The sequence below is a fragment of the Eumetopias jubatus genome, unplaced genomic scaffold (genome assembly GCF_037043125.1).
Source record: "Eumetopias jubatus isolate StellerSeaLion01/CBP00866 unplaced genomic scaffold, mEumJub1_p1.0 scaffold_12, whole genome shotgun sequence".
In the NCBI taxonomy this organism is placed as follows: Eukaryota; Metazoa; Chordata; class Mammalia; order Carnivora; family Otariidae; genus Eumetopias; species Eumetopias jubatus.
This window is the reverse complement of record NW_028274818.1, coordinates 1,931,183-1,946,329: the sequence shown is the minus strand read 5'-3', so window position 1 is coordinate 1,946,329 and position 15,147 is coordinate 1,931,183. Positions and strand designations below refer to the sequence as shown.

General features: G+C 61.8%; 1 protein-coding gene across 3 annotated transcripts in view; it reads left to right on the top strand.

The window, feature by feature from the left end:
- SMG5 (SMG5 nonsense mediated mRNA decay factor) overlaps positions 1–15,147 on the top strand; it is a 25,248-nt gene extending 10,101 nt beyond the window's left edge. For 2 of the 3 annotated variants that reach the window (XM_088029139.1, XM_028090038.2), the window contains exons 8-22: positions 800–925; positions 1,026–1,094; positions 1,238–1,446; positions 2,077–2,220; positions 2,382–2,966; positions 4,791–4,966; positions 5,991–6,066; positions 6,675–6,850; positions 7,657–7,815; positions 11,139–11,198; positions 11,654–11,813; positions 12,253–12,343; positions 13,109–13,183; positions 13,577–13,715; positions 13,824–15,147. In XM_088029139.1, coding sequence (XP_087885265.1) covers positions 800–925; positions 1,026–1,094; positions 1,238–1,446; positions 2,077–2,220; positions 2,382–2,966; positions 4,791–4,966; positions 5,991–6,066; positions 6,675–6,850; positions 7,657–7,815; positions 11,139–11,198; positions 11,654–11,813; positions 12,253–12,343; positions 13,109–13,183; positions 13,577–13,715; positions 13,824–13,907 — 2,329 coding nt within the window. In that variant the 3' untranslated portion in view covers positions 13,908–15,147. The remainder of the gene's footprint in view (positions 1–799; positions 926–1,025; positions 1,095–1,237; positions 1,447–2,076; positions 2,221–2,381; positions 2,967–4,790; positions 4,967–5,990; positions 6,067–6,674; positions 6,851–7,656; positions 7,816–11,138; positions 11,199–11,653; positions 11,814–12,252; positions 12,344–13,108; positions 13,184–13,576; positions 13,716–13,823) is intronic. The other variant, XM_088029140.1, reaches the window with a different exon arrangement.

Genomic DNA, 15,147 nt, shown 5'->3' with positions numbered 1-15,147 from the left:
TGCATGGTGTTCTGCTGGTCAGAGCAGCTGCGTTGCCTGGTCCTCCCCCCGGCCCCCCTGGTCCCCCCGGTTCCCCCGATTTAAGGGGAGGAGACACAGAACCCGCTTCTGAACGGAAGGAGGGTCAGTGAATTCATGGCCATCTTTTATTCGCCATTAACATATATTTCTTCTTTTCTATCCCTTGCTTCTTAACAACGAGAAGGTTGTTTTCCCCAGAAAAGACATTAAAAACGGCCCAGTGCACTGTTGGTGTCCTAGGTACTGCAGTGAGGCAGGCTGGGCTTGGAGATTCTGCTCTAGCTTGTGTTCACCGTGGGCCTGCACAATATTCCTGCTCTTCCGGGCTCCACGTCCTCATGCGTATGTGTGGACAGTATATCGGTATGGGGCCTGGCACATGGTGCACACACGCACATCCGAACCAGTGTCGTGAGCCCTGAAATTGTGTGTACACTCCCTTGTATGCGGCCGGCCTGTTAGATGCCACCTGTTAAGTACTCTGCTTCACAAAAGACGGAGGCTGGTGTATTTCAGGGATGGTAACTTACTTAAGTCCATAACAGAGTAGAAGCAATCATTCCACTTACAGAGGAAGCGAAGGCATTATATGTTCAGTATGTTTATCTGGAAGTTGTGTCTGTGTGTTTTATCCGGAAAGATGGCCTTCACCCTGAGTCTGTATATGAAAGGCGAGGCTGGGGGCAGCGTGCATTGGCCAGAAGCATTGTTCCCTAAAGCGCCAGTAGAGCACCGTCCCCTGCCGAGACTCCACAGCGTTCGTCTGTATCTCCTTCAGCATCCAGTCGGAAGTGTCCTTTGAGGGAGCCTATGGGAATCTCAAGCGGCTGTATGATAAGGCAGCCAAAATGTACCACCAGCTGAAGAAGTGCGAGACTCGGAAACTGTCTCCCAGCAAGAAGCGGTGCGTAGGGCCTGTGGGGTGGAGGGGTCTCTGTGGCTGGTGCGGTGGGACCGGAGGGCTCGAGCTATTTGCCATTTCCCTTGGGCTCCTCTCCTTCCAGATGTAAAGACATCAAGAGGTTGCTGGTGAACTTCATGTACCTGCAAAGCCTCCTACAGCCCAGGAGCAGGTGAGTACAAGAGGGCAGGCCCTTGAGCTGGGTCCCGTGGGTCCCACCAGCGCAGCTCTCTGTGGCCTCCCCCATGCCCGCGGCTCCTTGTGCCTGCCCCAGACGGAGTCACGGACCTCCCTGTCGCTCCTGCCCTTCTGCAGCCCAGTGGACTCAGAGCTGACGTCACTCTGCCAGTCCGTCCTGGAGGACTTCAACCTCTGCCTCTTCTACCTGCCTCCGTCCGCCAGCCTCAGCCCAGCCAGCGAGGGCGAGGAGGATTACGAGGGCGGCTACGCTTTCCTCCCGGACCTCCTCCTCTTTCAGATGGTCATCATCTGTCTCATGGGCGTGCACAGCTTGAAGAGAGCAGGTAACTCCCCGTGCCCTGCCTTCTCCCCCGGGGCGGCTGGGGGCCTCGCTGCCCAACTTCCTCCCACGAGCGTTTGGCTGTGGGTGTGAGGGCCGGGGGACCCTACCCCGAAGGAGCTGCCGGTGAAGGAACAGAGGCCACGGCCCATCCCCACTCCCCCTCCCCTGGGCTCCTCCCAGACACACTCCTGGCCACAGCCCGCAGACAGGAGAGGCAGGGTACTTAGCCGATGACCCAGACAGAATTCAGACTTCGCTGTGGGGGCGCTCGGGCAGTTGTGCGGACCTTTCTGGCAGCGGCGCGCGCGGAGCCGGCTCGTGAGGGAGGGGGCGGCAGGGCCGGGTGTGCGGTGCTTGGGCGCTGAGGAGGAGCCCGCGTGAAGGCGTCCGAGCCGGGGGGGACGGCGTGGGGCTAGAGGGGACGCTTACCTGGGGACGCGCAGAGCGAGCTGATGCGTCCTAGACGGCGGGATAATCACGCAGAGACCTGAGAAGTCTTTTCTCCATAGAAGAAGCTTTGAGAAGTAGTTGGATCCTTGGAAGGGTGGAGACCAGGTGAGACGGGGCCGGAGCGAATGGCACCTCCTCCTCACAGCCCTGGGCCCCTGATGCCTGGCTCTCCTGGCTTTAGGGTGCAAGCAGTACAGCGCGGCCATCGCCTTCACCCTGGCTCTCTTCTCCCACCTGGTCAACCACGTCAATATACGGCTGCAGGCTGAGCTGGAGGAGGGCGAGAACCCCGTGCCGGCGTTCCGGAGCGATGGCACAGGTGCAGGCGGGGGGGGTGTGACCAGGGCCGGGCCGGCCTGGGGCGCGGCGGGGGGTGGGGTGGGGGGAGGGCACGGGCGTGGCTCGGGAGGAGGTGCTGAAGAGCACCTTCCAATTTCGGGGCTCCACTTTGTCCCGAGGCCCCTCCTGACTGTCCTCTCTGCACAGATGAGCCCTTGGAGAAGGAGGAGGTGCCAGGCCCTGAGCCCCCTCCCGCAGCACCTCCCTCAGGTGAGATCAGGAAGAGCCGGAAGTTCTCCCGTCTCTCCTGCCTCCGCCGTCGCCGCCACCCACCCAGAGCTGGAGAGGATAGTGACCTGAGCGAAGGCTTTGACTCGGACTCCAGCCACGACTCAGCCAGGGCCAGTGAGGGCTCAGACAGTGGCTCCGACAAGAGTCTCGAAGGTGGGGGTACAGCCTTTGATGCTGAGACAGACTCAGAAATGAACAGCCAGGAGTCCCGGTCAGACCTGGAGGACATGGAGGATGAGGAGGGGACGCGGTCCCCAGCCCTGGAGCCCGCTCGGCCCAGGTCAGAGGCTCCCGAGTCTCTCAATGGCCCCCTGGGCCCCAGTGAAGCTAGCATTGCCAGCAACCTGCAAGCCATGTCCACCCAGATGTTCCAGACCAAGCGCTGCTTCCGACTGGCCCCCACCTTCAGCAACCTGCTCCTCCAGCCCCCCAGCGAACCTCACACCGTGGCCAGCCGCACGCCCTGTGTCAACGGAGATGCGGACAAGCCCTCGGAGCCAGGTAGCTCTTCGGGCTGCTCTGGTCCGCACTTGCCGCCATCGCCTGCCTCCCCACACGACCACCGGCCCTCGGCCCACCAGGGGACCTCTCCCGAGGCTCTTCCCCACACAGGAGGCGCCCAGTGCCTGCTCTCTCAGGCGCCGGACTGTTGGCTGTTGTCTTGTTGAACTTTCTCAGCACTCCTGTGGGGGAAGAGTTCTCATCCCTCTTCTGAATGCTGCTTCTTGCCCCTGGCCTGTCGCTTGGCTCATTCTTAATTTGCCCTCTGGCTTTCCCTTAGAAATCCCGGGGTCTAGGGTTCTTTTGAGGCCAGGGGAGATTTCCTCCCTGTGGGCTTCTGTAGTCTCTGCCCTGCCACAGCCTCTAGGCCTCTCCCACTCAGGCGTACTTGTCGGTTGGCTTGTCTGTCTCCCCAGCGAGACCATGAGCCTCTTGGGGGCAGGACGTGTGTGCTTGGTCTGTCCTTGGATCCTCAGTTTCTCATGCCGTGCCTGTGTGTGGGTGGGACGCAGGGAACGCTTCAGGGATAGAAGCAGCTAGGGAGCCAGGGTGCAGAGCTGGAGCGGCCTGCTCCGTGCTCTGACCTGCTAGGTTAAAGAGGTAGGAGGTGGGATCGTCCTTTTTTCTTTTTTTTCCCCAAGATTTTACTTACTTATTTGACAGAGAGAGACACAGCGAGAGAGGGAACACAAGCAGGGGGAGCGGGAGAGGGAGAAGCAGGCTTCCCGCCAAGCAGGGAGCCCGATGCGGGACTCGATCCCAGGACCCCGGGATCACGCACGACCTGAGCTGAAGGCAGACGCTTAACGACTGAGCCACACAGGCGCCCCGTTTTTTTTTTTTTTATTTAGTTTATTTATGAGCGTGAGCCTGCGTGAGGGGGGAGGAGTGGAGAGGGAGGAAAGGGGGAGAGAGAATCCCAAGCTGACTCCATGCTGAGCACAGAGCCCGACACGGGGCTCGATCTCACAGACCTGAGGTTGTGATCTGAGCCGAAACCAGGAGTCAGACACTTAACCGAGTGAGCCACCCAGGCACCTCAGGGGTGTTTCTTTTAATTCTGTATGCCTTTTCTTCCCCCCCGACAGCTCCCTTCTGATTGTCTGCCCTGCTTTCTAGCAGAGAGTAGGCCTTTCATAAATGCTGGTTGAGGGAAGAGCTGTAGATCGTCCTCCCAAGTTAGCTTGAGACAGAAAGAACTGTATTTTGTTTGTTTTTGTTTTTGTTTTTTAAGATTTTATTTATTTGACAGAGACATAGTGAGAGAGGGGAACACCAGCAGAGGGCGTGGGAGAGGGAGAGGCATGCTTCCCGCGGAGCAGGGAGCCTGACGCGGGGCTCGATCCCAGGACCCTGGGATCATGACCTGAGCCGAAGGCAGACGCTTAGCGACTGAGCCACCCAGGGGACCCAGAAAGAAACATTTTTTGTTTTTGTTTTTAAGATTTTATTTATCTGTCAGAGCACAAGCAGGGGGAGGGGCAGGCAGAGGGAGATGGAAAAGCAGGCTCCCCACTGAGCAGGGAGCCAGATGCAGGGCTCGATTCCAGACCCCTGGGATCATGGCCTGAGTCGAAGGCAGACGCTTAACCAACTGAGCCACTCAGGCGTCTCAAGAAGGGTGGAGACACCAGTCTCTTGGCTTAAAAGCATCAGGTTAGTGGGCGTAGAAAGATTAAGCAGGAGTGCGTAGCGAGTTCCCGATCTTTCACATTAGAACTCTGCTCCAGAGGGCAGGCAGGGAGAGTATGCCCCCCGGCCTGGAGCTGAAGCCCGATGCCGCGTGCCTGCTGTTCATCCGGGCTCTCTGTTCCCCACCCCCAGCCTCCGAGGAGGGCTCCGAGTCAGAGGGCAGCGAGTCTAGCGGGCGCTCCTGTCGGAATGAGCGCAGCGTCCAGGAGAAGCTACAAGTCCTGGCGGCCGAAGGCCTGCTTCCCGCCGTGAAGGTCTTCCTGGACTGGCTGCGGGCCAACCCTGACCTCATTGTCGTGTGTGCACAGGTGCGGCGCTCCGGGCGTTGGTGGGGGAGCACAGCCAGGAGGTCCCTCAGCTGGTTCCGTCACCACAGAAGTTATGGCAGGCATCTGCTTTGGGTGGGCCCTTAGGCTTTTTACAGGGAACGGATTAGACGTGACCTCTGCCCCCAGGAGCCTGTGGCCTGCGCTGGGCCCCACCGTCCGCGGACAGGGAAAGCAAGAACTGCTCAGTCCACTTCGTGCCCCTCGCACCGGGAGGACTGGGCTCGACGAAGGCGTGTGTGTGAGGGCCGGCCTCGAGCCTGGTCCCGGAGTCCAGAGGGAGGAGGGGGCACCGAGTGGTGCCGGGGAGACGGGACCCAGGGACGGCGGGACCGCCAGACAGGGTGGAGGCGTTGGGGCAGGGGAACAGTGGAGGGCATGGTATCAGGCTGGCGCTGTGGAGGCGGGGGGCCGCGGGCGCCTTCTCCCCAGGTTCGGTCTGTCTTGAGCCTTGAGGGCCCCGGGGTGCTTGTCCAGTGTTGCTTTATCCCAGGAGCACATCTGCTGTGCCGTGGAAGACCCCTCCCCTGGAGGTTGCCCTCCTCCCCAGATGAGATTTGGGGTTAGGGGCCAGGCACACCGTTGGGTGTGTGCTGAAGTGTGCTGGCAGCGGGTTACTCACCACCCTTAGTCGTCAGGTGTGCTAGAGATGGGGTCCCCACACAGGTGTCCCAGGATGGGCACACGGAAGGCTGAACAATGGGGAGAAGCCGCCTCCAGCCCTCTAGCTTTTCCCACTCCCAGAATCCAGAGTGTCCTTCCTGTGGCCTCACGCCTTCTCCCCACGATCTTGCTGCTGGTGATGCAGTCGAGCCAGGCCCGTGGCCCCCCTTCATTCCTCATGGGGTCAGCTCCCTGTTCTCCAGGTCCCCCAGGCGTCCCACCCCTTGGCCTCTAGTTAATTTTTCTATCAGGTCGCTCTAGGCCTGTGGCCATAGCCCCTAGATCCCCCAGGCGTCCTGCTTTTCTCGCCCCCCACTCTGCTGAAGGCCTGCCCTCTCCCCAGAGCTCTCAAAGTCTGTGGAATCGCCTGTCTGTGTTGCTGAACCTGTTGCCAGCTGCTGGCGAGCTCCAGGAGTCTGGTGAGCGGGTGCCCAGCACCGCCCCCCTTCCCCTCTCCCTTGTGGCCCCACGAAGCCCAGCCGCCTCCCTGGTAACCCAGCCTGGGGCGAAGGCGGTCAATGGACTCAATGACTTGCCACCCTGACACACAGCGGCCATTGTGGTCTCTGCGTCTCCGGTTTCCCCCAACACTGCCTCCCTGTGGGCAGGTGGCCTGGTTGGCCAGGGAGTGTGCTCCCCGGGGAAGGCCGTGGGGTGGGCAGGAGCAGAGAGAGGCGAGCCTGGGAGCCAGCCCCCGTCGCTGAGAGTCCTCCTGGGGCTCCAGAGCTCATCCCCTCCTGCCACCTGCAGCCATACCTGTTCTCTGGTTCCCAGCTCTGGCCTCACCTGAGAGGTGTGCATGTCCTCCTCCAGAGCCCTCCTTGGGTCCACCCTGGTGTCGGGGAGCCTCTCACATCAGAGCCCATTGCTCCCCGTGCCTGCCCTGCCCCCCCAACCCCACCAGCTCTGCTCTCCGTGAGCCGTGTGGAACGGCCCCGTGTGCCCATCTCCCTGTTCTACAAGGGGAAGGGCTGCGTTCCTCTGGGGGCTTCCACAGGGCAGGTGGTCTCACGTGTCTTCTCCCCAGGCCTGGCCCTGTGTCCCGAGGTCCAGGACCTTCTCGAAGGTTGTGAACTGCCTGACCTGCCCTCCAGCCTGCTGCTCCCAGAGGACACGGCCCTTCGTAACCTGCCTCCCCTCCGGGCTGCCCATCGACGCTTTAACTTTGACGCGGATCGGCCCCTGCTTAGCACCTTAGAGGAGGTGAGGATGGTGTTTCTGACGCCACCAACTCTGTTGTTCGTCCAGCCCCGCAGTGAAGCAGGTGGCCCTCCCGTCCAGACAGGCAGGGTGTCCTCAGGGTTGGGCTGGCCATGCCTCCTTCGTGAGCCGCGGAGCTTGCTCTCCTTCCTGCAGGCTGCTCCTTTATGGGTGTCTGCTCGTGGGCTTCCCTCCACCATGTCCACCTTTTGCAGAGGGTGGAACGGGGGAGCCATTAGGGCTTAGGAGCTGTTCTCATGCTCTTTTCCACTCTGGGTGCAGTGTCCTGTGCGCTGGACAGGAGGCCGTCAGAGAGCTGGAAGGGGGAATGCTGCCCGCCCAGGCCGGTCACCCTTGCGTCTGCGTTCCCGAGCGGGCCGTCTGGGGACGGCAGGGGAAGCCAAGCAGACAGGCTCCCAGCGCCCTCGCTGGCACACGCATAGGCCTCTTGCTTGTTCCTCTCCAGCCAGAGCACCTTGGCTCTAGTCTGTTTCATGTTTTAGGGTTCTAGAGAAGATTTTTGTTTGATGGGGAAGAATTGTTTTGCCAACCAAAAAAATAGTTCAGTCCCCTTGTTTTTCACATAAGACCCCAAGGAGGGAGGTGGCGTGAGCGCCCGGATCCTCCCGCTCTCAGCCCAGTGCGCTGCCTGTTCTGTCTCCACCTGAGTCCTGGTTCACCAGTCCTGCCTGCAGTCTCCTTTCCTGGCAACTCGAGGCTCTGGGTCTTGGGGCTCCCCTCTCCCACCCCCCAGACCACGGGCCTTTCCAAGGAGCCCCCGCCTGACTGGCTCCCACATCCCCTCACAGTCGGTCGTGCGCATCTGCTGCATCCGCAGCTTTGGCCACTTTGTGGCCCGCCTGCAAGGCAGCATCCTGCAGTTCAGTGCGGAGGCCGGCATTTTCGTGAGCATTGCCCAGTCGGAGCAGGAGGGCGTGCTGCAGCAGGCCCAGGCGCAGTTCCGCATGGTGAGTCGTCCTGCCTCCCCTCCCTGTCTGCTCTGCTCCCGCTGGGCGCGCTGAGAAAGCAGGCCTAAGAGGCCCCGATGGACCGGGGGCCCCTGATGGAAGAGCTCAGGGATGGGGGCTGCAGGGTGGGGGCTGCGGGACGGGCCAGCAGACAGGGAGGGAGCGGTGCTTTGAGTAGAGGCAGCAGGGCACCAGGCCTGTGTCCAGACTGCCTGGGCTTAAGGGCCATCTCTGTCCCCCCCCGAGTCTGAGCTCCTTGCTAAGCCTGCTTCATAGGGTAGTCGTGACGCTAGATTGAGTGTGCATCTTGGGCACCGTGTGTGCTCAGCAGGTGCTCCTGGCCCTTCCTCTCGGGGGAATGCAGACTCGGGCCAGGGGGAGTGGCAGGATCCTTCCCTCCAGGAGCCCCAGAAAATAGGAGGTGGCCGGGGTTACCTCCTCTCCATTCAGAATCTGGTCCCCACACACTGAGCGTCTGCTCTGTGCCAGGCCTGTTCATTCTGTAGGTACCCGGGTCACAGCAGCAAACAAGATAGTCCTTTCTCTTGTGGGGCTGACGCTCGGGGAGCAAAATCCAGGCTCTGCGCCGGGGCTTCCAACGCTCCGAGCGTGCTGTCCTCCCCGGCCGGCTGGCGGTGCATTCGGTGGGGGGGGTGTCTGGCACTGAGGCACGGCCCACGTGTCTCTGCAAACGTCCATGGTTCTTCTTCGTTCCAAGCTGCAGGCCTCCCTGCCTCTCTGAGCACCCCCTTCCTGCAGACGTTGCACGTGGCTGGGAAGGGGCACAGGCTCACCAGAAACTACCTTCTTTGCAATCTTAAAAGCAAGCTCGTTTTGTTAAAAAAAAAACAAACCACTTTTTGTGTTAAGGGTTTTGTTGCTGTTCTGTAGAGGAAGACACATAATTACAAAGATAATCATGGGGAAATTACACAGCTTTAAAAAGTGGTAGCTTTTGGAGGCATTTCCTTTAGCTTAAAGCTCCAGGACTCTTCCTCAGGGACAGGGAGCACCTGAAAGCCCCTCGCAGGTGGTGCTGGACCCCGAGGTCACACTGTCTGTCGGGGCCGCGCCCTGCGCTGCCGGGTGGCACACGTCCACCCCGAGGGCTCGTCCATTAGCAGCAGTTGTGGCCCTCCCCATATTGACAACTGCCATCACGTATCGAGAGCTTTCTGCGTGCCAAGTCGAGTTGGCCCAGGACAGCTCATTCGACCCTGGGCGCAGCTCTGCAAGGGGCGCTTACCCTCTCCCGCGCTCGCCCGGGGGACACAGAACCACGGAAGACAGACCGTCCATGGCAGCGCCAGGGCTCTGAGATGGGGCAGACTGGCTCTTCTAAGCTGCTGTGGGGCGCGGCTTCTCTGCAGGCCCGCTGGGTGCCAGGGCCACTGCTCCTGCTTCGGGACGCTGGCATCTGCCCGGGTTAGGGACCCATCTTTCCTGTGGTTCGTCAGGTGTTCCCTGAGGACGGCAGAGGCCCGCATCTCTGAGCCACTGGCCCAGGGATGCCAGAGCCCGAGGGTGGTGCGGCTCTCCTCTTCCTGGATCCAGATGGATGCCCGCTCCCCCTCCCACTCTCCCACTCCCCCACCCCCCGACCCCCCGGCAGAGGGGCCGTCACAATTCCAATTCCAGCCTGACAGGCTGTTCCTGGGCTTGATTCCTACAGACAGCACTCCCCGTCCTTGTCAGTCTGCCGGCAGGGCCTGCTCGGGTGCCTCCTCTCCTTGCTGCACCCGGGTTTCTCCAAGGGGCCATTCTGTCGTGCAGGACTCTGCAGGGGCGTAGATGAATCTTGCACAACTAAGACGTCGGGACAGGTGCAGTACTGTTAACCATAGATTTTATTCAGTTTTCACTATATTTTCCACTGACGTCTGTTTTCTTTTTTGTTTTTTTAATTACTTGAGAGAGAGCAGGAGGAAAAGACAGCACAGCAGGGAGAGGGGCAGGGGGAGAGGCTGAGCAGGGAGCCCGATGCGGGTCTCGATCCCAGGACCCTGGGATCATAACCTGAGTCGAAGGCAGACGCTTAACCGACTGAGCCCTCCAGGCGCCCCTAATGTCTGTTTTCTTTCCCAGGCTCCCCCATTATGTAGGGTTGTGTGTCTCCTGGGTCTGCTCTAGGCTGTGACGGTTCCTCAGTTTTCCTTTCGTGACCTTGACACTTCAGAGGAGTATTGGTCAATTATTTTGTAGGGGGTCGCTCAACCTGGCTTTGTCCAGACACGGCCATGTGTTCTCGTTGTTAGAATGTGATTATATGCTCAGGGTTAATGTTGTAAAGCACCGCTCTGAGGCTGTCACTTTGCCCATCAAAGAGCCTTCGGTGGCCACCCCTCAGCTGATATTTAAGGATAAGTCCCCATCCTTAATTCTCGTCTATATTTTTTTTTTAAGATTTTATTTATTTGACAGGCAGCGAGAGAGGGAACACAAGTAGGGGGAGTGGGAGAGGGAGAAGCAGGCTTCCCGCGGAGCAGGGAGCCCGATGTGGGGCTCGATCCCAGGACCCTGGGACCATGACCTGAGCCGAAGGCAGACGCTTAACAACTGAGCCACCCAGGCGCCCCCTTAATCTCATCTTTAGTCCACGTTAGGGAATTTGGGCTTCATCCAGAAGACAAAGGGAAACCATCAGAGAACTTTTAATCAGGGCCACCGGTGCACAGCAGATAGTGTCTGGTTGCCGGTGGGGAAGGTGGCTGGGGGTAGGGCCAGGGGCCAGGGAGGAGGAGGTGGGAGGAACCAGCTTAGACGGGGTCACGCAGTGGAGGGGAGCGGAAGGGTGTGAGCAATTTTTAGGCGGTGCGGTCGGCAGGACGGGGAAGTGGTAACTTGGGGAGCCGCTAGGGAATGGTCACAGCCCACTCTGCCGCCGCCTCGCGCACATGGTGGCTGGTTTCCCACGTCAGGGACCACCAGAAGGGGAGCAGCAGGTTTGGAGGAGCAGAGGGGGCTGTGTGGGCTGGAGCTGCGGATTTGGAAGTTGGCAAGTGGATGGTGATAGAAGGTCGGGTATGCGGGCACCGCACGGAGCAGAGGGGCAGAGCAGGAAGCCTGATGTGCAGCCACGGGCACCTGGGCCAGCGAGAGCTTCGGCGCGGGTCCCAGGTCCTTCTCTGCCAGAGGAGTGGTTTGTCTCCCGAGCCTCCCTTTCCCTGTCTTAGCGGGAGCGAGAGAGCTGCCTTCACATGAGGGCTTCCTGTGTCAGACCCTGGGAATTCTTCTCGGATAATCTGTTATACCTCTTAATTGCTGGGGAAAGGACTGTGACCCCAGCTCTTGGTCCCAAGCTTAGCATGTGTTTTGCCTCGTAGGCACAGGAGGAAGCCCGTCGGAACAGGCTGATGAGAGACATGGCCCAGCTGCGACTTCAGGTAGGCAGTCGGGACTCAGCTGCCCCTGCTCTCACTCTGGTCGTGGGCCAGGCCCCACCAGCAGACCGTCCCCCCCAGCCGCTGCCCCCTGCCCTGTGGCACGGCCCCTGTTCTGTTCCGCTGCCTCCCCTACCCCCGTTCCAGTGTGCCCCCCCAGCTCCGTTCCGTCTCCCCGCTGCTGCGGTGGCCTTCACTTTAACCGCGTCACCTCCCAGACCACCTTTCCTCGCCCATGTCCGCACTGAGCCTTGATGGCCCCTTTCTGCTTTCTCTGTCGTCTCTCCTTTCTCCTTACTTTTCCTTCTTCCTGCTCCCCTCTCCTCCAAGGCATTGGTATAGGGAGCCCCCTGCCCCCCTTGCAGCAGAAGACGCCCCACGAGGGCCCCCTTGGGTTCCATCCTCTCCGTCCAGGCTGCAGGGCCCGTGCAGCCCCACACTCTGCCCTCTGTCCCCAGCTCGAGGTCTCTCAGCTGGAAGGGAGCCTGCAGCAGCCCAAGGCCCAGTCGGCAATGTCTCCCTACCTCGTCCCCGACACCCAGGCCCTCTGCCACCACCTCCCGGTCATCCGCCAGCTGGCCACCAGCGGCCGCTTCATTGTCATCATCCCAAGGACGGGTAGGCGTGCTGGGAGGTGGGGGGCAGGGTGTGGCTGGGAAGGGACTTTGGGCCTGCGATGGAGACGCGCTCACGGGGGCCCAGTTGCCATATACCGTGGCCTCGGTCGAGTGCTGCCACCTTTCTGAAGCTCGGTCGCTTCGTCTGTGGGACGCACGTGACAGTCTCTTATTAAACTCTGACTCACGAGATGGGTAGGAGACAGGAGAGAAAAATCTAAGCGAACGCACGTGCTGAAGTGCCGGCTCTGTTGCTCGTGGCAGGCCGTGCTTCGGAAGAGCTCTGGGAGCCGTGTAGGAGCCCCGGGCCCTGCTTTTCTCCTGCAGGGGCGGGGGGGCTGGGGGACCCCCGCGAGCTCAGCCGCTTCCTGCGCAGCCCTGGGCCCCAGCAGTGAGAGCTCAGCTCCTTCACCCTTCCTCACCCCCACCTTGTCCACCAGTGATCGATGGCCTGGACTTGCTGAAGAAGGAGCACCCAGGGGCCCGGGATGGTATCCGATACCTGGAGGCAGAGTTTAAGAAAGGAAACAGGTGGGTGTGGGCCTGGCTGGGCCTCTCCCGAGCCCCGGGCCAGGCTCCCCGACAGCAGTGTTTGCCCCTGGCTCCCCATGGGGAGATGTGATTACAGGTCGGGGTCTCAGGTGTGGGTGGAGGGTGGTCACGGGGGACACTGACTCGCTGTCTTTTTGCTCCTGGGGCAGACACGAGGTCAGCATCAGCAGAGAGATGGGGGCAGGACCCTCCCCCCCCCAGCTCTGGTCTGTGGGCTCCTTGGCAGGAGTTTCTGCCGTTTTAGGGCTGGGCCGTGTGATCAGGGGTACCAGGGTGCTATCCCCGTTGCAGCTAGCGAGGGGCCGGCAGGTGGCGGCGCGCCCGGTGCTCGGGCCCGCACAGGCCCTCCCTTCCAGGCTCTGGGGCTGGGAGAGGAGCAGGCGGTGGGCGCAGTAGAGGGAGAAACTGGCCCCTGGTCCCCGGCTCCCCCGCTGCCTCTGCCCAGCCGGGAAGCCGCACAAAGCCTGCTTGTTTGGACCTTGTCTGCAGAAGTCCTGACTTGAAAAGCATCTGCTGTTCCTCCCTTCTCAGCTCCCCCCCTCCCCCCGGGAGGAGCTGAAGGATCGATGTTATCAGGAGGAGGAAAAGCGAGCTGGGCTCAGTGGCCAGGAAGTTCCTTTGAAACGGCTCCCAACAGAGCTGTGATGGGAGACACTGGGCCCCCTCCCCCTGGGCCACAGCGAGATGCTTTGTGGGAGGCGCTCCACCCCCCTGACCCCCCCCCCACCGCCGTCTCCTTCATAGGTATATCCGCTGCCAAAAAGAAGTGGGCAAGAGCCTCGAGCGGCATAAGCTGAAGAGGCGGGATGCGGACGCCTGGTAAGATGCTGGCCCCGTGCTCCTGGAGCCGCGGCCGGATCGCCCGGCCTGCCCCCGTCTGAGCTCTCCCCGGGCCAGACGGCCCTGCAGCAGCTAGCGGGCCAGCCCAGTCTCGCCCGGCCCGCCAGGGCGTCCTGCACCTGCCCCCTGCGGGGACAGAGAAGGGGCTCTAGCCCCGGAGCCCCTGTGGCCCTGAGGTGCCGGCGCTCGGTGTCCCGCCTCAGTGTCCCTCCGCCCGCTCCCTGCAGGACACCCTCCAGAACCACCGCCCCGGCCGCCTGGTTTCTCGCGCTCCTGCTGCCCTCCCTGTCTCCAGCTTCCCCTGGGCGCCGGGGACCCTGGCGTCCGGGCTGCGCTCACGCTGGGGCTTGGCCCACCTCCTCTTCCTCCCAGGACTCTCTATAAGATCCTGGACAGCTGCAAACAGTTGACTCTGGCCCAGGGGGCAGGCGAGGAGGATCCGAGCGGCATGGTGACCATCGTCACGGGCCTTCCACTGGACAACCCCGGTGCGCTCTCCGGCCCTATGCAGGTAGGTCCGTGAGGTGGGGAGATGGGTGAATGGGGAAGAGGTGCCAAAGTGGACTCCCTCCTCAGAACACTCCACACACTTGCTTTTCTCGCTTCCCCCGTCCCTTAGGCAGCCCTACAGGCCGCTGCACACGCCAGTGTGGACATCAAGAATGTTCTGGACTTCTACAAGCAGTGGAAGGAGATTGGTTGAGACGGACCCCCAGGCCCTGCAGTGGGGCTGCATCCAGATCTCTCCTGCCCTCCCTGGCAGCCAGGACCACCACCTGTAGTCACCCCACCACACGCAGACTCACGCACGCACGCAGGAAGGAAGCCCAGCTGCACACAGGCCGCAGGGAGGGCCCGGGAGCCGCAGGGAGGGCCCAGAGCCGGCTGGGAGGGCGGGTCCCCCTGTCGCCAAGACGACGTCAGGAAAGCGGGGGAAGTGTTGGGAGCAGGAGAGGCCTGTGGGCCCCCAGCCAGCCCTTCTGCCTCAGCCCCCTACTGTCCCCAGGGGCAGGTGGCAGGCATGGGCGTCTGCGTTCCATTGGAGTGGTTTGTGGACCTCTGAGGGGAAGGGACAGCACAAGGGCCCCTCTTCCTCACTCAGGACGCAGGGTGGTTGGCGCTAGGAGTTGGATCCTCCGCTGCCGGGGGGGAGGAATTGGGTAACACCAGATGTGTGGGTGATTCTCTGCAGACCCTTCCCCTCCTGGAGGACCCCTCCCCCCGTCCTCCCCTCCCTTTGCACAGGGGCAGCTCTGGAGCCTTGGGGACTCTTCCAGAAGAGGGGCCTGGAGCTGCCGGCACCAAGAGCAGGGCCAGGGCTCGCCCCCTCCTGCTGCTGTGGGGGCCATGCACCCAGCCGCCCCGCTTCTGCCCTTGCTCTGTGCCTGCCCAGCTTCCGGGGCACGGAGCAGGCCCCTCTGACGGCAGGCTGCACCCCTGCATGGGGCGGGGTGCGGTGCCAGGCCACCAGCCCCCTGACGGTCTGGGAGAGGCCTGCGTGGGGGTGGGCCGCAGAAAGGAGGGGCCCGTAGAGCTGCCTGGTCAGGGGCCTGCTGTCCTGCTGGGGCTGAGCGTGGGACTCGCTCGTGGCCAGTGGCGAGGTGAATGTGGGAGCCGAGATCATGAATCGCTCAGGGCGGGGGGTGGAGCAGCAAGGGCAGGCTGTGGGGGAGGCTCTGGCCAGGAACGCCTCTGCCCCTTGCCCTGGGGCTGGCCAGGAGCTCGTGGGGGGGGGGGCGGGGAGGGGGTCTCGGCTCTGCTGCCCCCACCCCGGCGCTAGCCTAGCTTCCCAGGCTGTTCTCAGAGGCAAGCAGGCTTCTTGCCTCCTTCCTCTAAGACAGCAAGCCTGGGACGACCTGGGGGGGAGTGGGGTCACCCGGACTCCCAGTCCCTGGCAGAGACTGAGACTAAAGTATCACTTAATAAAGACCCCTCGAAGCCCA